Genomic DNA, 25,621 nt, shown 5'->3' on the forward strand with positions numbered 1-25,621 from the left:
AACGAATCGTGTTTCAATTATTCCGCTCGTCCGAGAAACTTCTGTTATTATAGTTTATTCCTGGTTAAAACAAAAATCATGTCCCATTCAAATTAAATTACTTGTACAACTCCGGCACGAGCAGATCATCCATCAGATTGTGACTGATCGGTTTGCTTCCGACGGACAGATCGATGCCCGCAAGTCCCAGCTCGTTCAGTAGATCGTTCTCCGATGCTGCCGTCGAAGTGCCCTTGCTCAGATCAATTTCCTCAAACCCACCCAACAGTTGCGCCCCGCTCTCGGTTCCATTCGATTCGATTCCCAACTCTCCAGTCTCACCGGATTTTCCTGATTTTGACGATTCCAGCTGCTCGATCGCCTCCTCTGCCTGTGGCACCTCATCGTCCGTGTACTCTTCCGCTTGGAACTTGATCGCCGACTTGTACTGGAACGCGCTCGCCTTCAGATCCACCTCGATGGGGAATAGGTTCGGAATGCTTTCCAACCGTTCGACCGTTTCCGACGCAAGGGTAGCTAGTCCTTCGATGAACTTGCGCAGCTGACTGGCAAGATCCCGGGCATGTTTACACTCCAGCAGCTCTATCTTCTCCAGCACGTCACTGCGCAGCTTGGCGAACTTTAAGCGAGCATCCTGCCGGCAGCGTAGAATGAGACGATACTCGTAGTTGCCCGTCTCTACACGGTACAGTGGTTCCTGGATCGCGGCATACCCATGCTCTTCGTCGTCCATCTCCTTTATCTTGAGACAGTAGGATAGGTAGCTGAACTTTGCGTCCGCATAGCGCTTTACCGTGAGCTTAGTGTCCGGGATGGCTTTATGAAGGTACGTTCCCATGTCGGCAAGTATGGGTTTAAGCGACTTGATCATCTTGATGCCGTCCTTCTCCATGTTGCGGTGCAGCTCACCGAAGATGCGGAACGCTTCCGATGCACGCGGCTGTGGTTCGCGGACACTGATCGAGGCAAACATGTTCCCGAACGCTTGGTACGTCTGCAGCACATCAAAGTGTGCTTTGAGCATCCTGCGATGCGAGAGAACGATTGGTTTAAGCAATTCCCGAAAGAAACACAGTCGAACTCACCTTCGTGCGTGTTCGACCAGTCCCTTGTACATTGTCTCCGTTCGTTCCAGTTCCTGCAAACGTTTGACGAGAGAGTCATTGCAAAGGATTGCCCTGGAAAGGCCCAACGTGTCCGCTGTGCTACTGGACATCCGTTCCACCAAACGATGCTTCATCTTCTTCAGCACAATATCGAGCGTTTCTCCCTGGGTTGGATCTGCATGCAGCTTGTTGTAGTGTACCATCACCTCCTCCGTGGCCGACTGTATCATTTTGGCAACTTCCACCTTCGTTTTGCCTTTAACCGAGACGCCATTGACGCCGAGAAGCTCGTCGCCACTCTGAAGCGTCCCTTCGCGGGCTGCCGGCGTCCCATCGAAAACCTGTCAGAGCAATGAAGGACTTCTTGTTAGGTGGAAGCACTTCCATGACCTATCGGGCAAGAAGTACCTGAACAATGTACAAGCAGGGACACAATGGGGCGCCTCCACCGATGCTGATGCCGATCAGGTTGCTGGTATCCTTCTTGATGACAACCGTACCAGAACTAACCGTCATGCCCCTAGTTTATGTAGAGTAAATAATTTTCTCAATTAACAGGTTTCCGACTGTGGATTGAACCTTGACATGTGGGTTCTAAAATAAATATTGCAAAATAAACGGGCAAGCGCACGCTAAGCACATTCAAACTAGACATTCGTGGAGCAAGCACTTTTTACATCGAAAAATAAACTCAAAATGGAAGCTTCGGCAATTTCTCAGGACCAAACTACAATTTGTAAAACACATTCCAATAGGAGTCGCCTTGCACCAAATCGCATCCTGTAATAGCTACAAACTACACCCCGGTTTTCCCCATTTTCCACAACCCCCCTTGCTGCAAGGATATTACCATCCCAAGCACACACACAAACACGCACACAAATACAGCCACAAGCCAATACGAACCACGCACACACACACACTTACAGGCGCTCCATCTCCTGGCGCTGGCAGAGCATTATGATCTTGTTATCGTCAACGCAACCGTCCGCGTACAGCACCGGATCCGGCAGATCATCGTTCGACACAAATGCGATCTCATCCGGTCGCTTCCCACCGGATTCCTTCTCCACCTTTGTGTCCTCTTTTTCAACAGCCTGCTTTTTCGATTCCTTGCGCCGTTCGCCATTGCACCGTTGCCTCGATCCACACCCGGGCGAACCGATGGAAATAAGCGCCGTATCGTCTTGCTCATCGCGAGTTGGGTCCTCCTCGACTACGACCGTGTTCGCTGGACGGATTGGATTGCTACGGGCGGCGGTACTGGACGACGAAGGTAGGGGAAGTTAACCAAAGACTCGAATTATCATCCAAATCTACGTCTCGATACGTGCGCCATTGGTAGGAAGCTTTTGTGGCTTCACCATGCTCGTTGAACGACGAAAGCCTCAGAGCCTCGTCACCACTACTCACATTTCCTCTTCCTGGTCAAACATTAAAAGTGATGTCGTTTCTTCACACCATGGCTCATTATCCTGGCTGCTGGACTCCATTGCTTGCGATTAAACTGATGCTCAATTGCTCACTGGTGGGGGTCCTCGCTAGAGGCACACACTTTAAAGCCAGCAAACACTTTAACGAGGCGAAACGGTGAACATTGAGAGGTTGGTCTGGGATCAATGAAATACACTTACACCAGTAAAGAAGAGGAAGGAAAGGCAAAAAACACACGCAAACGAAATGCACACAACAATACAAACATTACGAACATAGAAAGAGCATGCGTAAAATCGCGCCATCGACACAACTTCCTCACCCACCCAACTTCGTATGCAAACAAACAGGGAAACATATGTTTTAGGTTTGTTCCATTGGAGATTTCCAACAAAAAAAAGTAACTTAGACCAGGATCCGGACTTCTGGAACGTATTTTCGCCGGATTACACACGACACAAGACACATTACTGCTTTTGTTGGCTTGCAATAAAACACTCACGCTCGAAAGAATAACATTAAATATTAAACAGATTGGAAAGAGGGAACGTAACAACAACCAAAATCTGCATTCATATTAAACCTCACGAGAGATGGGTGGCGCTTCGTTCGCTCGTTTGATTTGGCTTACATTTTGTCCTCCTCGTAGAAGTAGTCATAGTCGCAGTCTTGCAACATGTTTGAAGCGAATTTGCGGCTTTGTATCGCCCACTAGATGTTTGGCCTAAGGATGTCTGTGCGAACTAAACAGCGACAAGAACTTGTTGGAATCGATCGATGTCGGTGACAACACGCACATGTACGGTTTTGGGACATGCGCAACGATTCAAATTTGAATGACGCACGGAACGAAACGTCGGCGACACGTCGTGTACGTTGTTCAACTGTATGGAGTGAAATTTTAGTGAAATTAGCTACTGCAACATATTGCTAATGTTATCAATGTCATCATCGATGGTCTTGATTATTCGGTTTCTGTTTTTCTTTTGCATTTTTCTACAATAAACGATAAGTGTAACGGCTTTTGCACGATAAGTTTCAAATCGCCAGAAGTTGGCATCCGAACCAGGCAGTATAGACACGCTCACTCACACCAACGCAATCGCCGATTGACAGCCGATTTACAAAGTGGCAATACGCAACGAAAATACAAAACAGTGTAGCAACAAACAACAAAAACTAATCGTATTTTTAGCAGAAACATTAAGTGCGGATGATCATTGCAATACGCTAGCGATATTATTAGAGTTTTATTTACAATTTGTGTTATCGTTGATCGAGCCCCTAGTGGTAGCCATCATCGAAGTAGCGAATGTGCGTTGATGCAACGAACCCACATCCCGGAGATAAACTGTAATCACCGTCGTCAGGGCAGACACAGAGCAAGGCAGCCCTTCAACTGCAGCCGAAATGGTTCTCTGATAGCAACATTGAAGCAACATAAAGTCGCACCGTGATCGCGTTACATCGCGCACTCTGTGAAGAATATTATCGAATTGTGCGTGCAAGAGCCCGTCGGAGAGTGGCCAAACACGATGGTACGGTATATGTTTGCAAAAGGGAAATGGGTAATTGAGGATGTTTTTTTTGTGTTATTGCTTCCGTTGGTGCTGTTCGAGAATTGTGATAAGAAACATTGTCCGCTCGTTCCCACCTGATCATCATCGTCGTACACAGCATCCGCAGTGATTCATGCATAAACACTCTGAAGAGTCGTAGGAGGCCCTGTGCTGATATGTTGCTTCATGGCGAGATGTGCGTCTTTTCCCGACTACTATGTTCGTGCGAACGGGTGTAAACAGTCCCCCGTTAACTCATTCAATCATTATCATTTAGAAACGGGAGCTCGCGTCATACTATCCACACCACCGCCCAATCGAGCTAATCACGAAAGTGATTTCGGTCTTATGTAGTGATGGTGTGGTGGTGGTGGTGGCAAGTATATTTACAGCACCAGCCCGCGGTACCAGCCCGGCTGGCTGATACTCCATTTGTTTCCTGGACCGTGGAGGAAATTTTATGAATTGTGTTTTCTTTCTACATGCACTCCGTGCCTTTCCGGCAGTGGAAGCGCTTTGATTTACGACATGATTTCGGGAGCTTAAATTTGCCTCCACAGAGGAGGGGAGGCGAGAGGGTGGGCATGGGAAAGTTCGGTTCGGTTGATTTTAGTGGCGTTCAAAACTGCATTTTAATTGAAAGCCAATCGGTTTCAACTCGGTTGGCTTGGTGTGCGCAGATTCGTGATAACGTTTTCGTTTCTATTGCAGGCACTCACGCCGGATGAATTTCGCAAGCGTGCACCGAACTGGTCACTTGAGTCGGACGGCCAACTGTTGCAGTACATGGTGTCGATCGCGAAGGTAAGTTCCCGTGCGAGCGCACCCGTAGTCAGTGCACCCTAACCCAGTGATCCTATCGTTTCCCCGTTTTCAGAACGTCGAAAGTTTAGCGGCACAAACGAGGGACAATTTGAACGATTTGATGCTGACAGTGAAACAGTCGGAATTGAAGCTGGCGAACGCAACGAATCAGTTCTCCGCCGTCGAGCAAGTGAAGTTTGTCGAAAACCGGGTCGAGGAAGACGATGAAAGTTTCTACGGGTTGCGACGCCGCCGGCAACAGGTAGATGAACCGCGAACGGACACAGCACAGAAACAGGGCGACGAACGCACACTCGACGATCTGATTCAGCTGGCGGTGGAACGATCTGCTGAAGGAATGTACCGAACGTACGAAAAGTATCCGCTACCACTTTCGGACTCGAGCGACGACGAATATCCACCGTCTGTTAGGGGAACGGTAATGCACCTCCCACCTTCCGTCCTTCGGTCTTTGCCGCACGTAATAGGGTCGAAGGAGTGGCAAAACAGTTGGCACGTGGGACTGGACCCGTACGAGAACGAATACGATTCCGACCGGAAGGAGGAGTACTCCGAGTCGCCGAGCGAAACGGACGACGGTGGAATGTTTCCATCGCAACCGAACAGCAAACAGCACACGCCGTCGGAATCGGAAAGCTCCATCTGGGGCGTGGAAGGTCGAAAGCGGGCCCCTTCGCTCGATCCCAGCATCACCGGGGACGATGGATCATCCGTCTATTCGTTTGCTAGTTCGTCAAAGATGCCGCGATCGCTGCTTCCGGCTGTGGCAGGGCGTGGAATACCGGCGGACGTTAGTGCACGGCTGAAACCGCCCAGTCTGTTTCCCGAAGAGCCGCCCGAAGAGAAAGCTGTTCGGAGCAAGGGCGACCGTGGGTTGTTTGATGACTCGCCGGAGGAGGACGAACCACCTACGATGCCTACGCCAACACCACAGCCACGTCAAACAGCACCAGCCAATGACACGAAGCACCAGACGTTCTTCAAAGGAAACGCGCAACAACCGGCACGAAAGATCGTCAATCTGTTCGACGATGAACCGCCGGAGGAACCGCTGCCAGACGCGACGGCAGTACCAGAGCAGAGAAAAACGATCAATCTGTTCATCGAAAGTGACGAAGATGAGGACGTGGTGAGGGAAAACAATGTGCGCAACAATAATCCCGACCGGACGACTGTGAAAAATCGTGCCGGACCTGCCGGTGTAACGAATCCGGGGCAAATGACGAAGCTGGTCGATGAACTGAATAACAATTTTCGAAAGCAGCAGCCAGACCAGGCCGCACCAGATGGTTCTCGAACCGTTCCAGCAGCTCGTCCGCCGGTGGTTAGCAATAATTTACGTCCAGCACCGAAGACGAATCTGTTCGACGATGAACCACCGGTTGATGAGTTCGACCAGCTGTTTCAGGCGGCATATCCTTCCGAAAGACCTGCCCAGCCTGTTCGCTCGGCACTACCGAGTAGGGAGAAGGTGGCCGTCAATCTATTTGCCGAAGACGATGAGGACGATTACGATGGGATTGTTGTGGGGAGCAATGAAACGAAAACACACAAATCTCCACTACAAGGAGCAGCGCAGAACAGTCCCGGTCGGCTGACGCTCCCCAAGCCAGCCGATCGGTTGCCCGCGGTTAAGAAGAAATCCATCTTTGATGATTCGGAATCGGACGAGCATGATGTGAACGAGGCGGCTTTGTTGGGAAGTTCCGCCAAAGCGGTCCCTTCCGCCGACCCAACGATACCAAAAGCTGCACCAAAAGTGAAAAAGTCAATTTTCAGTGATAGTTCCGAGGCGGATGACGACGATGATGAGGCACTGTTTGGCAAATCGTCCAATATTTTGAAGAGTAAGTTAGAGGCGTTGAAAAGAAGCGGTCCAGCGAGTAAGACGGACGGGAGTAACGCACCCGGTAGCGGTAAATCACTTTTCGATGCAGATTCCGACGATGATGTGTTAAAGCCGCCGGTCGCATCGTTGTTGTTGCAGAAGGCTAAGACCTCCGCTGCAAAGGTGTCTCTATTTGACGATGAACCACCGTCAGACGATGATGATACATTGTTTGGGAAAAATGCAACTCAAACACGTGTAGAAGACACAGAGAAGCGAACAGAAGCGACGGCCGAACAGCAGTCAACTTCCAACGGTCAGCTTGTTCCAAGCAAGCAATCACCGGAACCGGAAAAGTCTCAACCTGTCGTTAAAGAAGCCCCCACAGCAGCAGCTACAGGAAGCATCCGCAGCATGATACTGAAGAAATCCATCTTCAATTCGGATTCGGAAAGCGACGAGGACGATGCGATGTTTGGTACCACACAAAGAGTGGCCGAAAATGAAGCTATTTCAACAAACAAACCTGCTGTAACGATCGAAGATGAGAGTAAAAAGTCTCAAGCAAAGGACAAATTGGATATACCAACACAGATTGATGTGGCAAATGCCGAAGACGTGGAAGAAACAGCGACGACGAATGATAACAGCACTCAGAACGCTTCAGAATCTGTTAGCCACATCGAAAAAGAAAGCAACAGCCACGTCTCGATCGTTGCTGATCCTCTGGTAGATACTGCCACTGCTTCTAAAGATTCGCTGTTCGAAAGCCTGGCCGAGTCTGGCGGCGAAGGCGCGAGCGAACCTCCACCATGTGATGACACTGAACCCTCTTCTGGACCAACTTTAGAGACAGCAATAGCAAACAGTAATGTAGTCCAAGAGGAAATCGCCTCTAACGAAGCAATTATCGAAGGTGATATTGAACCTGCAAAGCCAGAATTGGAAGCAATGCCACTACCGGACGAACCTGCCCCGGATAGGATGATAGCAAACGATATAGACTATTATCTCCACACGAACGAGACAACCCCTCCAGTGGAACCGCCCATAACGCCCCCTGCAGCAGCCAAGTCTGAACCAAAAAGTGCCTTAACGTTCAGCCCAATCGGTCTCTTCGATGACGTTCCACCGCCGGACGATGGTGACGAGACGGACGATGCAACGGCGTGCAACGATCTGCACCGAAACCTGCATTCGGTCGAACCGAGTGAACCAACCTTACCCCCAATCGAGGACGAAACCTCTCCCTACTCGGCCGAAACACAATCGCTTAACTTCATACCGACCGGACTTCCATCGGGCAACAATCGATCGCGCTATCTGTTCGACGATGAACCACCGCCGGATGAGCCGGATAACGGCAGCGCTGGCTCCAGTTTGGTTGTTAAGGGATTGTTTGATAGTCCGGCTCCTGCATCGCTACCGCCGATGGTTGAAGATAGTCGGGTGGATCGGGCCGTCAAACCCACCCGCTCGAAGGTTAACAAGTTGAATAGCAAAATTGCCATCAACGTTGCAGCACTGTTGCCCGGGGCGAGAAGAACACCTGCCGTGAATATTTCCTCTTCGCCGGAGAAGCTTCCTAGCGTAACGGGCAGCGTGAAGGAGGCTGATAAAAAATCGCCCCAATCGGAGGATGTTGTTGGTAGTAAAAAATTGACAGGCCTAAACAAGGGACGAGCAAGAATTCCTACCATGCGGAAACCTCCTTCAAGGCACAGCCTGCGTGCCGCGGCAATGGCGAGCTCCTCGTTGGAAACCGCCAACAGCTCCAAGTCGCTGGAAGATGAAGATGATCGCATCGTGGTTGGATCGGAAGGCAAGATCGAGCACAGTGAGGCTGGGCTACCGCAGGTGGGCTTCGATCCTCCGCAGAAACGTCCCGCGGATCCGTTTGTCGATCGACTGAGCGCTAGTGTGCGTAATCCGTCGAAGCGATTAGTGCTACCGGACGGTACCGAAGGTGCTAAACCGTTGCCAATCGTTTCGGACCGTAAGGGAACGGCGAAACCCGCGACCAAATCGCTTTTCGACGATAGCGATAGTAACGGGGAGGATAATGATGACCTTTTCAAACAGCTCCCATCCGCCAAGGGAGTTGGGGCGGTGAAGAAGAGTGTGGCGCCGGTACGGGAGGCAACGAAGCATGTTCCAGCTCGAAGTATTTTCGGTTCGAACGATGAGGCTGACGAGGGTGAAGACGATGATCTATTCGGAACGGCAAAGAAATCGTCCATCGTTGGTCAGCTTACGGGTGCAAAAACGGAGAAGCGAGGCTTGTTTGACGATGACGACGGTGACAGTGATGGCGATGATGATCTGTTTGGTAGTAAAAGCAGTAAGTATCACATCTGCTCTTGAGCTGTTGTGCATTATTCAGCTAGCTGTAATTTTTGCTCATTTCCCAAGGAATTGTCGCAAAAGCTCAAAGCCAACAGCAGCAAGTGAAACAGACCGGCAGGCCATCACTTCCGCCCACAGTAACCCGGCCGACAACGACCACCACCGGAACGGGTGGTGACGATCCTTTGGCCGATCTGTTAGCCGATTCGTGAGCTGTTCCCAGCCTCCGGGTATTATTAGGTTTGTACGTGCAATTCGCAACACAAAGCAAAACGAACGAGCGGTTCGGTAGAGAGAGAGAGAGAGCTGCACGAGGTCTGGTGGTTATGATTGTTGCAAACTGCTACCGCCGCTGCGGCTATTGTTATCTAGTCAGATAAAGCAACAACGAAATTGTGGAGTTGTGCAGGCGAAGTTGTTTTCCGGTCCCATGTTCCGCTAGCACCGTTTTTCCTTATTTTAATTGCATTAGCGTTTTGCCCCAGAGTATGTTAATCTACATTCCATCTTTGCGTTGCTTAGCTTATTCAGTGCCGCGCCTTCTACCTACCATCGGAATACATATCGTATCGGGGAAGCGCGGTTGAGTTTGTAGCAAAGAATATTATCGGAGCTTTGGTAGGAAAGTAACGAACGTTCAGCTTTCTTGCAAACAAGTATTCCATTACGCGCGTGTTATTTAGATTTGTATCCTCGTTTTGTTATCCTCATGCATCCTTCTCAAACACACACACACACTCATTGCTTATCGTTTTGGCTGGATTTCCAACTGCTCATAGGGCAGCAGAACAGGTGTGAGAAGAAGTTGTTAACCAAATTTTATAGTTTACAAATCCTTATGAAATGGAAGAAAAGGAAGAAGAAGGCGTGTAGAAAATGGTCGGAACAAAGTAAGTAGAATAAATGAATTATCCATACACACACATGCACGATTACTGGAACAAAGAACCGGTCGAAAGAATCAATGAAGCACGCGAAACGGTAGCTCAGGTGTGTGTGTGTGTGTGATACCAATGAAGCGTTTTTATTGGCACAGAAATACTTAAGTATGTTACTCAACAACCTTCCCTCCCTCCCTTCGCGCATTCACTAAAATCTGTAGATTCTTCTCCTCGGTAGGTAGAGAGCCCTGTTTTCCATTCGTGTCCTAGCTAAGCGATTCCTATCCGACGCTACTAATACCTTTCCTGCCTGCCGCTCAAGTAACGATCTAGTTAAAACCATTGAGTTAATGAATGCTTTCCGCTGCCTACGGATTCGTTCCTCCCATTGCGCGGCTCGCATGCCAGCTGAGATAGTTCTCCTTGGTGGCCACCTCGTACTCCTGCACGAGCGCATCCACCACATCGCGCGCTTCGTCCATTTCGCTCAGATCGTCCTTAAATTTGTCCTCCTTCTTAAACTGATCCAGGAATGCACCTCGCTTGCGCAGCTTATCGTACTGCCCGAGGGCCCGCTCGAACAGCGAGCAGATGCTGGTATGGTTGGCCAACATCAGCCCAGTCACCCGGTGACTGCTCTGTACGTACGGACTGCTGCGCGACAGTGCCACCTGAATGCTGGCCGGACCCCAGGGAATAAACTGGGCCAGCTTGCGCTCTCGAATTCGCTGAATCGATTGGTGCACCTGGGACGGGTTGACCTCCCCCTGGATGATGTTCAGAATCGAAATGTACCGATGGTGGTTGGTTTTATCTGGCCCGGTAGAGACCATCATGTTTTTCGGTTGCAGCAGCCGCCGCATGACATCCAGCACGGTCGTTTTCTGGACCGACTGTGTGTCCGATTCGGTCGTGAGCGGTGTGTAGCCGGTCATGAGGAAGTGCAGCTGGGAGGTAGGAATTAGGGGCGCGATCAGCTCGATCAGGTTGTTGTTCATGTACGAGGGATAGCGCAGGGTGGTCGTGCTGACGGACATGATGGTCGACACGAGTGTGTTGATTTGGGCGAAGCTAGGATTCTCCAGATGCAGCCAATCGGTCGCGATACGGTTCAGGGCGGTATTGTCCAGCACCACCACACAATCGGCGCAGCTAGTCAGCCGTCGTAGCGTCAGAAGACTGTTGTACGGTTGCACCACCACATCGCTAATTTCGTCCTGATTCGGAAACACACTGTACGTCTGAATGAGCTTCTTGGGGAAGTGGTCGGACAGCCGTTCCATGATGTACGAACCCATCCCGGATCCGGTACCGCCGGCAATCGAGTGACAGAGCACGAATCCCTCCAAACTGTCGCTGCCGTCCGCTTCCCGGTCGATAATGTCGAACACTTCCTCGTGCAGTTTCTCGCCCTGACTAAACCCGGAAGCCCAGTTGTTACCGGCACCGCCACCATCCTTGGACAGGTATACGTTTTCCGGGTTGTACAGCTACAATGGTAAGGGTAGAAAGGAAGAAGAGTGTTCTCATTGCCGTCCTGGTTAAGAGCATACTACTGGGCGTTTACCTTCGCATACGGTGAAGACATGATCGAATGAATCACGCGCGGTTCCAGATCCAGCAGAACCGCCCGGGGAATGTAGTGATCATCATCCGCTTGGTAGAAAAACACATCCTTCCTATCGATACCGTCGCTTGCAAACTCGCGCAACGTTCCCGACGGAGATATTCCATGTTCGAGACAAAGTCGCTTCCAGAATTCGAAACCAACTGTAAGCAGAAACGCCACAACAAAACAAAAGTCCCCATTATCATCCAATTGTGGCTGTTGTTCCTTCGGTGGTGGCTTTACCGGTACTTACTCTGGTTGCCGCACTGGCCCAGCTGGAGCGTAATGATACCTCTTGGCATCTTTGGGATATGTTTCGACGAGTCGGCGGCTCTTACAACAAGCCCAACAATCGGAAATGGTTCGTTGGTCACACCAGATGCGATCGAAACAGATGCAACAAACCGCTACCGAACGGCAAACACACAAAAACAAGCTAAAATGCGCTCAATTTTCCACTGAGTTTGGTTTGTATATGGAGCTTTCAAATAATATCGTTTGCGGACTTATCGTTTCTATCCTGCACCACAGATGCTGTGCTGGAGGGCATACATTGCATGAAATGATGCTCAAAGCATAATATTTATCGGTCCTCTCTTGTGATATTTGCTGCTGTTCTTTTTTCAGACGAATTTTCCGTAAAAATCTTGCAAAAATTTAGGGATTTATTAAAATTAACGACAAGCGATGACGTTTTGCAGCCACTTATCGTTTTGGTCGATTGACGTTAGTTGTCGTGATGTTATGCTAAGCAGCCCTGAACACGAGCAACTGGCGTATTGCAGACGTTTGTATGTTTTATTCAATTTGCGTAATTTATTCTAATTTCGGTTCACATTTTCCGTAAGAAAACTTTTTGCGGGCAGCGATATATCATGATAATTTAATAAAACGTATTTATAGAATCTAGAGATTATCATACATTGTTCCTAAATCTCGTTAAACACCACTTTCGTGCGTCGAATCAAAAACAGTCACAAATTGAAACCCGTCCATCCTAGTGTGCACAGTGCCGCAGTCATGGTGGAAAAAAGTAAGGTGGCCAAACTGGTGTAGATGCTTTTTCCGACCACTATTTCCCTTTGTGATTTCGTTTATTTTTGGTAACTACGTGATTAGAACGGCTGGTGTGTGATAAAAATGTGTTTGCGCTCGGCATTCAGCAACGATAGGTGAAGAAAATCCAATCAGCGTTTGATAAGAGTCCAAATGTGAAGCGCAGGAGAAAGAGCCAAGCAACAGCAACGCGAAGAGCGAATAGAAATGAAAAATCCTTATCCGTACAGCGTTGTCCCGGAAACGAAGCACTTCCCTGGCCGCAATTGATTATTGCGCTTTGGTCGAATGAAAACGCAGGCCACGCGTGGATAAGCGTTGGGAATTTCGATCAACAGCATCAGGCCGGGTGCGTGTTTGGTTCGGGTAGAATTTTGCGTGGTACCGAAAAGCACCAATAACTGTGTGTTGTGTGTCGCAGCGTGAATGCGTGTGTGGGCGACGATTGTGTGTAGAGTTGAGCAATGTGTATGTGCTGCTTGCAGCTCCCGTTTTTGATGCAGTGCCATGTTTTCGATACGAAGAATTAGTGTAAAAGGCGTAGCTTGTGTGTGAGGGCGCAAGGCATTATAGAACAAGTGTTGGGGGCGGTGTGAAAGAAGAAAGTGACCCATCGTGTGTGTGTGTGAGAGAGAGAGAGAGTGTTGAGAACAATAGACCATCAGCAGCAGCGTCCATGCATTCGATCAACTTGGAGCACTACGACGGGGAAGAAGGATTGGCGAAATCGACGAGAAGCAGCAATCCCTCCTCCCCGGTGGAGTGCATTGTGGAGGAAGAAGAGAAGGGTGTGAAGGTGGAAGAAGACGACGACGAGGTGGAATGTTCCCGGGAAGACAAGCTGGATGAAACGGACGAAAATGATAACAGCAGCAAGAGCAGCCAGCGCCGAATGGTCCAAATGAAATCGACAGCGTACGGACGACTAATCCACAGCACGTCGCTCGGTGCATCTTCATCGCTAAAACAGCAAGCCATGAAGCTGGAAGCGCCGATCGGCGGCGGCGTCGGCGCAACTGGCAGCCCGCAGAACAGTAATATTATATTTCATCGAACGTACAACAAAAAGCCCTCGCAGACCGTGTCCCGAATGAGCAGTTCCGAGAATGGCTCGGGCAGCCTGTCACCGGCACTGCGTCCCGTGATTTGTGTGGAGGATATTCGACTGCGTATTGGTTTGCCAAATCGCCATGGAAACGAACCCTTGCGAACGGACAGCTGTAAGTTGCGTGGAAGGCCCAGACAAACAAAAAAGAAGCAATGTTTGATTGTAATTCGTTTTTCTACTGTTTTTTTTTTAGTAAGCCATACTACAGATGTCGCTGCCAGCCGGCTCAACAATTCGCAGTCTTGCATCATCAGACGGTCGTTTCATAAGGAAAGCCTTATGACCTTCGGCATTGCCAAAATTCGGCTTGAGCAGGAAGCCTCCCGCTCAGATGGTGGTGGCGGCGGCGGTAGGGACGGAAGCAGAAAACGTGTCACTTATTCCGCCGGAAAGAAGGAACGTCATGTAACAACAGCGACGGCACCCGTTTCAGGGAGGCAAGCAGTTGATAACGAACCACCGCAAACCGGCGACGATATGGAGATTTGCGAAGAACCGGCGGTAGATCAACTGCAAGGCCAAGAATTGTTAACGTGCAATGCGGAAGATGCGGTCGAAGCAAGCTCGATGGCCAACTCGTACGGTGATGAGGATAGTTCCGGTTGGTCGAAACATTTCTCCACCCGGCCCAGTTTGGCGCAGAGGTTGCAAACGTCGGCCGACGGTCAACCGACCGCACTGAGCGAGTTTGACCTGATGCTGCAAAAGATCAACCAAAGCGTACCGCCCATGTCGCACCTGGATCGCATCGATCAGTGGCGTGTGACGGCGGAAGATTTGCTACATTCGATTCCCACCAAGGCGCAGATCGAAACGAGCTCCTCGTGGTCGTGTGCCAAGCGTCCCTACTACTACGATGAAGCTGACGGTTCAAGCGATGACGATTCGGACACGCTGGACGATACGGCCGGAGCGGCAGCAGCAGCAGCAACAACAGCAACGCCAGATGGTCCTTCCACCAGTTCGGGACTGTCGAGAGGCGTTAAAAAGAGACGGCCGACTGATGATGCGATGGCGGCACCAGTGGATTCACCAAACACAGCCATAGCTACCCCTATGACGACAACGCTTCTGCTCGGGACGGACGACGACAATAAAGGGTTGGATTTTCGGAAAAGTCAAGTTAATCCAGAAATCGATAAACCGATCAAGCTGCTCGAAAAAACGATTCCGGTGCGTATTTTGATGAGGAAAAATTACTACAAACTCCCAACGCGGTACCAGGCGTGTACGGATAGCGAACCACCCGATGGCGCGCGTACGGAAGAATCGAATCCATCCTTGTCCTGCTCTGACGGTGGACGGTACAAATCTAACCCGTACGCGTATCTTCTCAGTCGCGATGAGGAAGAGCGGGAAAAGTTTTTGCAGTATCTTCGCATTAGTCCGGTGTTTCGAACGGCTGAGGTGACGGCGGCTGGAAAGCGAATCGGACCCGATGGACAGGGTGATAAATGTGGGGCTGCTGCTACCGGTGCTGTTGGTTCGAGTGAATCGAGCACAGGCATGAACCCGCCCCCCATCCAAGCGGTACATTCGGCGAAACCGAAGACGAAGCCTAGACCGAAAGTGAAACAAAGCAAACGGAAGCCAACGTCCAAGCATAGAACCCATCCGTCGATTATTGCCAGCAGTGGTTTGCGAGGCGTTCGACGGCTCGTTCTCAGTAGCTCGCTGCGAAGTGGCAAAGTGATACGGTACCGAAATGGCGGCACTCACGAACGGCCACTCACCAAATCGAGAAGCAGGACAACGGCGGTGGTGAAGAAGCTTTCTACCGACGCGCCAGTCGAAAGGAATCCGTCACGAGGGAAAGAGGAGGTGAATAAGGATCATCCCGAGGAAGACGAAGGCGATCTGCAGCAGCAGCAGCAGCAGCAGCTTGCATCTTCTTCGCTACCTTCAACGTCCACGTCTACGTCCCTGATGACCAAGAAGGGCAAAAGCTCAGCGCACCGGCATCGCTGCTCGGTTGACAGTGCGGTCAGCAGCTCCACCAGTGCGGAAATGCACGAACAGCAGCAGGTGGTTGGCAATCGATCGAAGGAATGTCAAACGATCGAAAGCATTCCCCCGGAACAGGCACCAGCCCCGGTGCCGGTTGTCAATGAAGGCAAGCGCATGCGAAACCCACTGAACCGTGCGGATGGTGAAGTGCTGCATCTGTTCCTGCTGGACGAACAGCTCGTTGTGGTGCAGAAGGAACTCGTGAGCTTCTGGCGCTACTCGAGATTGAGCGTTTTTCTCGGCGTGAAGCAGGAATGGCAACGGCGAGCTCAAATTCGGCGCTGGAATCGTGGTATGTTCTCTGGATGTTCTCTATTTTCTTCCGCTGAAGCAGAATTTACAATGTTTTTTCCCCTGTTCTTGGCACAGATACGGAGGTGGATGTGCAGAACGCGCATCGGATCGTGCTGAACAAGCAAGATCCGATCTATCTGGAACCGAGGGCACGAAATTTGAGTGACGACAAGTCGCGCATCTGCCCACTAGCGTCGATTTACGTGAATGCGTACTTCCTGGACACGGTGCCGGTGGCGAAGGTGGCTAAGGTTAGTGAGGGAAACGTACCGATCGCCGCCAGCGTGGACGATGAGGAGAATGGTTCGGATGAGTACGAAGAGCTGGTGCGGTTGAAATCGTTCCAGCTGGACACAGTCAAAAGGTATTTTTGCGTAAAATTCGCCTTCATCCGGGCTTTTGTTTGAGCGAAATCTGTTTCCCATTTCTTGCTAGCTCATTGGATGATATCCGCTTTATGCCATTGCCGAACACGCGCGACTTTCTCATCTGCTGGCACGAGCACGTATCGGAGCTCGAGTCACGCACCGGTCTCTGCAAGTACAGTCTGACGGCGGACCTGCAAACGCTGGCCTGCATACGTGACTTTATGAACGTGAAGCAGAAGCTAACGACGCTGAAATGCATCAACGATAAGAAGCTGATCGGGATGGGACAAACCACCGTCCATATTTGGTGCTACGAGAGTGGGTTTATCCTCCACACGGTCGACATGAAGATGGAGCTAGGAATAAACGTCTGTTGCTTCCTACACATTGAAGAGGTAAGTCTTGTTGTTGCCGTGCGTGGCTCAGGAAAAGTGTGAATGAAAAATTCCCCTGTCCAATTCAACAGAACAACGACAACACGCTTTTGATGTTGCAAATGCACCCACCGGATGATCCTGCGACGAGCCATAACCGTCGGCTGATGAAAGTGATCGCCCTCAATCTGTACAAAGCGACGTGGTACATTGCGCACAGCTACGAGATTGCCCTTGCTTCGAAGAGGTAAGAACCGGATATGACCCGTACACCCGGAAGATAGTTAAACACCTTTCCATTGCTTAAATTGCGCTCCTTTCCAGTATTACCAGTGAAAGCCAACAGTGGTCACTGGACGAAAGCAATGCCAGCCATCGCCACTGTTTGACGTTCGACAGTGGAGAACTGCTGACGATCAGTCTAAACGATCCCACCGTCTGCTGGACGAACCATCAGCGACTGGAGAAGGATCTGCAGCGTGCGGACAATGGTTCGCTGCACATCTACAGCCGGCTGCGCAGTAACGACAGTGGTGGCAGCGATCTGTACCGTCCGCGCGAACGTATTCTCAACGCTGGCCATTGGAACGGGGGACGTGATTTGGTATTTTTGAGCGATCAATTCCTGACCGTGAAGGCGATCGATGAGTATATGGTGGAAGAGGGTAAAAGATAGAGAGACCAGAGGCTTTCGGCGGGGTTGGTTGGTTGGTCAGAAGGGAGAAGGCTTGGATTATTGTTTGATTCTTTTGTTCCTATTTTATGACGTTGTTTACGGACTTGCAAGCTAATAAGTATTTGTAAGCCGTTTTGTATTGCGCTTACTTACTGCTTTCGATTGCTATCGAACGTATATCTGAAGGACTATTTCATTTTCATGTATTTGTTTTTGTTGTCGTTCTGCTTCAATCTACCGCAAATATGTGGTGGTACTAAATTTGGATGACTGACCGACCGGTTCCGATTTATTTTTTATTTTTATTTCAAGAATAGTGTCCTTTCCCTATGAATCCATTACCGCATCAAGCAGATCGTTGTAGACAAATGTGGCAGCATGTGTGAGTGTGTTGCAGCTGAAATATTTACACACAAGCATATTTGGCCCCTGGTCCGAAATGCTTTGCTTTCGGTATGATAAGATAATTGTGAACCCTTGGGGAAACAAACTGCGGTCTGGCATCAATAGGAAAGTGTTGTAGAACAATGTTCAAACTAGTATTTATTGTGTTCCTTTCTATCGTTTCTTCTGCTAATCGATGTTCGGTTAGATTTCTCTATGGCGGGTGTTGGTTTGCCCGCGCTAAAAGTATGATGTGTGTGTGTTTGTGATCCGTTAAGCATTATGTGTATGTGGGATACTGTACATAATAATCGTGGTGGTATACCGCAACGTTTGACAAACAATGCGGTAGTAAATGGACGCGAACGGATAAAAGGAAAGCAAAAATTAATATATAAAGAATAACGAAATTAGGCAACTGAACTGAGGAAGTGTGCTCTACGCGGGGAGGAAACTGGAAAATGGAGTAATAAAGAGGGTGATACTAAGCCTCCTCAAGATCTCGCTTACTAATTAGAGCGCCATTGCTCGCGTTCCGGTGAATGTTTTTTGCATGAGAAGATTACAATAAATAAAAGTATATATATATTTTAATTGATTAATTTGGCATTTGTGTTGGTTGGTTTTTTGGAAAAAGGTTGGACGGAGAGAAAGAAATGGAACCGGAAGCTCGGGCACGATCGGGTGCTACTGGGTGGTTAAATGAATATTATCACTATCTACTAATACACACCGTAGAGCCACCCATCAGCACGAGTATCTTCAAGGAAAATAACCGTTTCGCATAGGCTCAAATGAATTGAACCGGTTCACTAAACGGTCGGTTCAGGATATCAGAAAACATTTTCACTGCCATGCCAGTGTTAGTGGGTTAACGCTGATTTTGAAACACTTCAGCTGTTGTTTATTAAAATAATTGCACAAAAGAAAGCCAAATAATTAGTGATTTTACAGGCGGATCGTTTGGTGTTATCACCGGCAGCAGCACCAGAGGTGATTTATGAAATTTTGACTGCGTTTGTCCCATAGTGTCATCCGCAAGTGTCAAAACATCTGTGGTTTGTTTGTTTTGGTTAGAGACTTTCTAAAATTTGTCGTACGCTCCGTGTCGTCGTCATTACCATGGCCATTTCTATTGCAAATAACTAAATTCAGTGTCTATATTCGGGCTTCTAATTAAGGAAAATTGTGAATCGATCGACTGAAACAGCTTGAAGCGAGTGTCCAGCGTGTGCAACCCGATCGAGAGTGCTGCTGTGGTTCCAGCCAATGGTGCCACATCGCATCAGTACGTTTGGGTTTGCATTTTTCGGCCGTAATGTGTTTAATGTTAGAAAACCATGAAACTGGTGCACGAAATACGGCACACTGCTCCGTCAGCATAATGTCTGCTCTGCGAGCGGGAGCTGTCCATCGGCTACCGTCCTCCTTCATGCTTTGTGCTACGTTGCATAATGTCTCTCCCCCCCCCGTGCATGGTGGCTGTTGTGGCGCAAAGTAATGCTACGCCACAGCGAATGGCAAGGGAACGCATCACTACTACCAGCGAGCACGTGGCGAAGACGTCCGCGAGCATACGCGTTCGCGCCCCTCGTTGGGTGTCGCGATTTTTTGTTTGTTTGTTTGTTGTTCCACCGCTACGCTATTGCTGACTGCTACTGCCGAGCCGAACCGAGCCGACTCATTCAGTCAGTCGGTCAGACCGTCAGCGCGCTCGAGCGAACAGAGACACCGGCACCTCGAACCGAATCGAACGTGCCGTGCCAAGCGTGAGGTAAAGGTCGCGTTTTTGCTTATCGCGTTGCTCTCAAGGTGGTGTACTTTCGAGCGGTCAGTGTGCGAAGCAGGAATTGGACCGCTTGCAGTACACGAACGGTTCTGTGCGTTATCCGAACCCGGAAAAGAGTTACGTGTGCCCGTCCTTGCGGAATTAGCAATCTGCTGGTGCAGTTGTGTGAAAGGTAGCATAAGATCGTTCTACACATCAGTTTAGGGGTTTATTAATTCGATTAGTGGCACAAGTTTCGCAGTGCATTTCCACGTGCTTGCAGTTCGTTCTGGCCAGTGAAAGTAATTGTTGATAGGAGATATGGTACGATTTAAAAGCTTACACCAAAAAACGTCACCACGGCAGGTGCAGGCGCTGGTTGCTTCGATATCGAAATGTCGATTGCAGCAAAAAGAGCATAGATGATGTGTCGCTTCCTTTGATCGTTTCGTCGTCGTTATCGTTGGGGTCGTCCGGGGGTTTGCGGTTATACGCGAGGAATGTATTACACTTTGGCGTGATGTTTATATTTTATCTTCTAATCCCCGTACCTCTCGCCCGAAGCGCACTCGCATCGTGGTGTGATGGGTGGTGATGAGTGTAATATCCACCCACCCACCCAGTGCGTCACACCGATGTACACGGGAGAGACTTAGCGCGGCGCGGTGTGATAAATCGGCAGCAACCTTCGCCAATCGTCGTAGTGCATCGTGTGCAAGGGTGGGAAGAATTCATCCAACCAGCGCACAGAATCGCAATCCATCGCTGTTCTTACATTGTGCCTAAATAGTATTATTAGTGCAAGATCACCCAGTGATTGATTAGCGATCGAATTCTGAAGCTCATCGGAGACAATTGAATCGCGTTCGGCGTTCCCCCTCGAAAAGTGCCCCGATGCGAGTGCATTCACTATAAATACACCAGTTTAGTGCAGCAGTGCATAACACGGCTCTCAATCGATGATCCCCCGAGACACACACACACCCAGACTGCTGAAGCAAGGAATATTGAAACCGTGACAACCTTCACTTCAGTTTACGGTTGACCCCGTGACGATATCAATGAATGCGTAACCGAAGAAATCGAATCGAAGTGTACCTCTTCTTCCAAACAGCACGGGCCGTCGAGCGACCTTTCGAGGGACCAAATGTGAGGGGGGTCAGTCGGTTTGTTTACCGCTCGGCGGTCGTCTAAACAAGTGCTCTACAGCTTGTGGCGATAATGGCGATGGTTGTCCAAGTGAAAAGTAAACACATTCCTTTATGCGAGACGACGCGAATTAATCGTCGATCGACATCACGCGAATCGGGCACGTCACACAATAGGAAACGCACACGCTAATAGAAACGCACACGCGCCTCCGGGAGGTTTGTGGTCAAAGTCCACACTGCTGGTAAGCCCGCACCACAGTACACAAACAGAGCGAGCACAAACATTATGCCCTCGAGACCCGATTCCGGCGCGTCTCCAGGATGGTCGATGCTGGTGTAGAGTGGATTTAGCCTTTATGTTTGTCGGAAATAACCGGTTCAGAAAGGAAGATTATGTAAATTGCCTTTTTACGAAAATATAATTGTGTATTATTTGCAAATTTGCCAATCGGACACTTCTAGAAGCTAGCAGAACAACGAGAACGAGCCCTGCGACATCCACAGCGAGAGGGCTGACGTCGAATAATTGAAGAAACATATTGAAAGCCAGTTGAAGTCTCCTCCAAAGTGGGTGTAAACAGGGTCGAGAGTTTACCAACAACTGGCACCATCGATGTAATTAGACACCCAGGTTTCTCTCATAATTGTTTCGCTAATTGGTGTCTCGTACGAGGAGTGGGCGAGGCAAAGCTAATGTCCGGTACGATTTACGTCAGTACTCGGGAACTGCTGCAGGAGCTTTAAGAGTTCTCAGTCTCGTTTACTGATCTTGCTGTCGCTTTGATTGCTCCCGGAAGCCACCGGTGGTGCAATTCGTCTAGTCATGCCTCCAATATTATTCCGGTGGGGCAATGATGATTCTTTATCACAGCCGCGCATTTGAACACACCGTTTCACGCAGTTTTATTTTTTTATGGCACGTTTTCACACCCGTCCGCGGTTGTCCGTTATCGCGTGTCGACGGCTCGGGTCCAAAGGTTCGAACAATTCGACCTATTCGTCGTTCCGCGGCCTACGGTCCAAAGCGAGTTCGCCGGAATATGTCGCGCTCAGGAATTAAACCATCGACGCCTTCGATTGTCATGCTGCGGATGATAACAGTGATGTCCGATAAGCGAAACCTGGAAAAGGAAGCGAGCGTTATTTAGCTGTGTCTTCAGAGATTAACGTGTGTGGAAGACAATTAGTCATCGATCGATTTAGTGGCGGGTTTAACCGTGGGAGGATTGAGGACCCTCTGCTCTTGTTGAAGCCTTAGAATCGGTTACATTGAATCTCCCTCATAGATATCCTTTATGTCCTTTCCGTTACAGATGGCGTCCGGGAGAAGCACACTGGCGGAAAGCCTTCGGGAGCTGTACCAGTTCAGTGTCGTTGATTACTGTATGTTCGGTGCGATGCTAATGCTTTCGGCTGCCTGTGGGATCTACTTCGGATTCTTCAAACGAAACAAGGGTGGCGATGCGGAAACACCTGAGAGCAGTAGCAGCGATGACGAGAGTGCTCATAGAACGGTGGTGACCAACTCTGGAGCAGGTCGGGCCAAGACGACGTTCGGATCATCTACCATGGATGAATATTTGCTGGGCTCGCGCAAGTTGAAAGCTTTCCCAGTGGCGATGAGCCTCGTGGCAGGATACATATCCGGCGTGACGATACTGGGAACTCCGGCGGAGATCTACAACTTCGGGACACAGTATTGGCTGATTGTGATACCGATTCTGCTGATGGGATACGCCGTCTGTACCGTGTATCTGCCTGTGTTCTGCTCGTTGAAGCTAAATTCGTCCTATGAATATCTGGAGCTACGATTCAACTCGTACGTCCGCTCGATAGCGTCTGTAATGTTTGTTATTGATGAGGTAGGGCATTGCAGCGCACATTCCCATGCATTCATTCAGGCATGAATATTCATCCGATTTTTTTATCGCACACAGCTTCTCTTCCTCCCGATGATCATCTATGTGCCAGCACTGGCATTCAATCAAGGTGAGTATTTTCCTACCGGGAAGCCCCGAACCATCTACTAACCCATTGCTGATCGTCGTTTTAGTAACTGGCTTCAACCTGTATGTGATTGGTGCGATCGTGTGCGTCGTCTGCATATTTTATACCCTTCTGGTGAGTCGCGCGTCGTAGATTGTAGCTGTAAAGAAAAGCATTTTAAGTTGTTTCTCCCCCTTTTCCTGTAATGATTTCAGGGAGGTATCAAAGCGGTCGTGTTCACCGATGCGTGGCAGGTGGTGGTAATGTTCATCTCCGTCGTAGTGGTCGTCATTATCGGCACGATTGCGATCGGTGGACCAGATGTCATATGGGACCGGTCGGTGGAAGGTGGACGGATAGATTTCTTCAAGTAAGATGCTGCCTGCTATAAGTCTTATCAACAGGCCTTGTAAAACTTGCGATGGATAGTGTCCTTCATATGGTCGCCTCCTTACATGCAGAACAGTTTGCCGGGCTGGCTCCGGCACGAGGGAAGAGATTAAGAGCGACTTTCGGGGTTATATTACCTTGCCGAGACGTGACGAGACGATAAGATAGGCTAATTGGCGAAAACGTTTCCTGCAACAAACAGTACTTATCGAGGTTTATTGTAGCAAGCGGTTGGCATTTGCGAAACAGTCACCGTGCAAAGTCCGGTGCTGGTTGCAGTATGATTTAACGATCGTCTGTCAATTTTGTTCCAGATTTATGATGAAAGGATTTGTTTGTAGAGATTTTACAGTAATTGCTCGCGATTTAGGCGTTACGAAAGTCACTCGATTAGGCCATACGATCAATCATATTTAGTAACATAATCCTCTCGTTCTCTCCCACAGCTTTAATCCCTCGATGTACGAACGGCAAACGTTCTGGGCGGTGCTTATCGGTGGCTTCTTCTACTGGACCTCCTTCAACTCGGTCAATCAGACGATGGTCCAGCGCTACATGTCCCTGCCGAACCTGAAGAAAGCGAAGCTGTAAGAGCCGTTTCCTTGGTGCTGTTATCTGCTGCTGGGTGCAGTAATTTATATCGAGTCTTCTCTCCACACAGATCCATCGCAATGTTTACGGTTGGAATGGGCGTGTTTGTGTCCGTTTGCTGCTATGCCGGGTTGCTGCTGTACGGGAAGTATTTCGAATGTGATCCAGCCACCGTTGGACTGGTGACGACGGACGATCAGCTGTTTCCGCACTACGTGATGGAATCGGTTGGGAAGTTAAAAGGCATCCCGGGACTGTTTATTGCCGGTGTGTTCGGGGCCGCCCTTAGCTCGCTTTCCGTTGTACTAAACTCTACCTCAGCGGTTCTGCTGGAGGACATTTTGAAGGGATTGTTCCGGGTAAATCCGAGCCCATTTGTAGGCGAACGTTTTCGTGCGCGGTAGTGTGGTGGTGCTCGGGCTAGCCGCTATGGGATGTTTGTTCATCATTGAGAAACTCGGTGGTATACTGAGTGTGGCCACTTCCCTGTCCGCGATCGCAGCCGGTACAACGTGTGGAATTTTCACGCTGGGAATGTTGATTCCGTGGAGCAATACGAAGGGCGCACTGTTTGGGGGTGTATCGGGTGCATTGCTGTCCGGCTGGGTGTCGCTGGGAAGTCAGTTTGCCAGTGCAGCTGGCGAGATCGTACCACACAAGCTGCCCGTCTCGGTGGAGGGATGCATTGAGGATCTGATCACAAACGTCACGATGGTGAATCCTATCTATCCGGACGAGAGTGGAGTGTTTCCCTTGTACCGGCTATCGTACCACTGGATCACTCCGATCGGTGTGATGACGGTGCTGATCGTGGGGACGGCTGTATCGTTCATCACAGGACCCCGAGATCTACGTCACATCGACCCCGAACTCATCTCACCGGTCATCCATCGGTTCCTGCCCCAGGAATCGTTCGGCAACTTTGGAACGGCGAGCAAGAACTCGACGGCGGGTCCTGTGATCTTTAGCGAAGAAATGCAACCTCACACAAACGTGCCGGCTGCGACGGGGAGTGTCCCGTACGGTTCGACGGTGGAACGAAATGGACAGGTTTGTGTGAAGCTGTCAACGTTTAAGGGGAAACGTCATCGGCATATTTCTCTCCCTGTTTCTAGGTACTGAAATCTCGATGATGAAGCTGTAACTCATAATCAAGAAACACATATCCGGGACACCCATGGCAGCTACCTGTGCCAAATTTGGTCGCCAAAATGGATCTGATCCTGACGCTGACGCATAAAAGACCCAGAGAGTATTGAAGAAGCGCAAAGACAAATGTACCAGGGGCATGATGAAGCGTTTATTGCCTCCATTCCAGGAGTAGCTCTACTTAGCTCTAGCAAGACTGTGTGTACAAAACAATCAAAGTGTCTGCCTGGGACTTTCTTCAACCGGTGGGTAAAGTCACACTCGAACTGTTTAGGTAATTTTGTTTGTCGCGTGCGAAGATTATTGTTTGGTAATTGTATTTGGAGTTTTGTTTTTTCCCCGTTCTTAGTATTTGTAAGATTTACGTGATTTTGTAAGCGTAATGTAGCGCGGCGTATACACCACAAACCTTACCACAATCAATCGCTCTTCCTACCTTACCTTCCCACCATATCGTTACACGATCTGTGATAGACCTTGGTGCAAAATGTGAAACAGAAAGGCACTGCGTGGGTGAGTGTGTGTGTGGGTTGAGTACGGAACTTTTTGTTGTTACTTATTGATTGATTGCCATTGAGGTAGTTTGAGAGGCTGAAGTCGTCTAGTGGCGAATGGATGTGCTTAGTGGAAATTTATTAATGTTGATAGGTGTTGCGAGCGATTAAAATACAATAAAACTGATTTATAACGATGGCTGTTTGTATAAGGAAAAACGAAAGAAAATATTTTAT

At 49.4% G+C, this 25,621-nt stretch overlaps 5 protein-coding genes across 7 annotated transcripts; 3 read left to right on the forward strand and 2 right to left on the reverse strand.

Annotated features, from left to right (window-relative positions):
• Positions 1 to 11: 11 nt before the first annotated feature.
• Positions 12 to 3,318, reverse strand: LOC118514027 (PRKCA-binding protein). Of its 3 annotated transcripts, none has more exons than XM_036060502.1 (6): positions 3,172 to 3,312; positions 2,520 to 2,678; positions 2,034 to 2,369; positions 1,515 to 1,626; positions 1,086 to 1,447; positions 12 to 1,025 (listed from the first exon to the last, which is right to left on the reverse strand). In XM_036060502.1, the coding sequence occupies exons 2-6, from the start codon at positions 2,597 to 2,599 to the stop codon at positions 98 to 100; spliced, it is 1,818 nt and encodes a 605-aa protein (XP_035916395.1). In that variant the 5' UTR covers positions 2,600 to 2,678; positions 3,172 to 3,312; the 3' UTR covers positions 12 to 97. The 3 variants fall into 3 exon arrangements, with proteins under 3 accessions (XP_035916395.1, XP_035916396.1, XP_035916397.1); XM_036060503.1 differs by lacking the exon at positions 3,172 to 3,312 and adding an exon at positions 2,741 to 3,163; XM_036060504.1 differs by lacking the exons at positions 2,034 to 2,369; positions 2,520 to 2,678 and having other exon boundaries at positions 3,172 to 3,318.
• Positions 3,319 to 3,677: 359 nt separating this feature from the next.
• Positions 3,678 to 10,021, forward strand: LOC118514030 (WASH complex subunit 2). The gene is made up of 4 exons (XM_036060506.1): positions 3,678 to 4,078; positions 4,811 to 4,903; positions 4,977 to 9,093; positions 9,165 to 10,021. Exons 1-4 carry the CDS (start codon positions 4,076 to 4,078, stop codon positions 9,308 to 9,310), a joined length of 4,359 nt encoding a protein of 1,452 aa, XP_035916399.1. The 5' UTR covers positions 3,678 to 4,075; the 3' UTR covers positions 9,311 to 10,021.
• Positions 10,022 to 10,091: 70 nt separating this feature from the next.
• On the reverse strand, positions 10,092 to 12,282 carry LOC118514032 (tubulin gamma-1 chain-like). The gene is made up of 3 exons (XM_036060508.1): positions 11,842 to 12,282; positions 11,547 to 11,749; positions 10,092 to 11,469 (listed from the first exon to the last, which is right to left on the reverse strand). Exons 1-3 carry the CDS (start codon positions 11,888 to 11,890, stop codon positions 10,348 to 10,350), a joined length of 1,374 nt encoding a protein of 457 aa, XP_035916401.1. The 5' UTR covers positions 11,891 to 12,282; the 3' UTR covers positions 10,092 to 10,347.
• A 300-nt stretch (positions 12,283 to 12,582) lies between these two features.
• On the forward strand, positions 12,583 to 18,368 carry LOC118514031. Its single transcript, XM_036060507.1, has 6 exons — positions 12,583 to 13,864; positions 13,946 to 16,051; positions 16,129 to 16,417; positions 16,489 to 16,816; positions 16,888 to 17,042; positions 17,120 to 18,368. Exons 1-6 carry the CDS (start codon positions 13,321 to 13,323, stop codon positions 17,469 to 17,471), a joined length of 3,774 nt encoding a protein of 1,257 aa, XP_035916400.1. The 5' UTR covers positions 12,583 to 13,320; the 3' UTR covers positions 17,472 to 18,368.
• A 1,105-nt stretch (positions 18,369 to 19,473) lies between these two features.
• On the forward strand, positions 19,474 to 25,583 carry LOC118514034 (sodium-coupled monocarboxylate transporter 1-like). Its single transcript, XM_036060510.1, is given in 9 exon segments — positions 19,474 to 19,629; positions 22,088 to 22,636; positions 22,712 to 22,763; positions 22,828 to 22,895; positions 22,976 to 23,130; positions 23,597 to 23,737; positions 23,812 to 24,121; positions 24,123 to 24,791; positions 24,857 to 25,583. Coding segments are annotated over 8 exon segments (1,962 nt in total). The 5' UTR covers positions 19,474 to 19,629; the 3' UTR covers positions 24,875 to 25,583.
• Positions 25,584 to 25,621: the final 38 nt, after the last annotated feature.

Source organism: Anopheles stephensi, chromosome 3, assembly GCF_013141755.1.
Source record: "Anopheles stephensi strain Indian chromosome 3, UCI_ANSTEP_V1.0, whole genome shotgun sequence".
Lineage (NCBI taxonomy): Eukaryota > Metazoa > Arthropoda > Insecta > Diptera > Culicidae > Anopheles > Anopheles stephensi.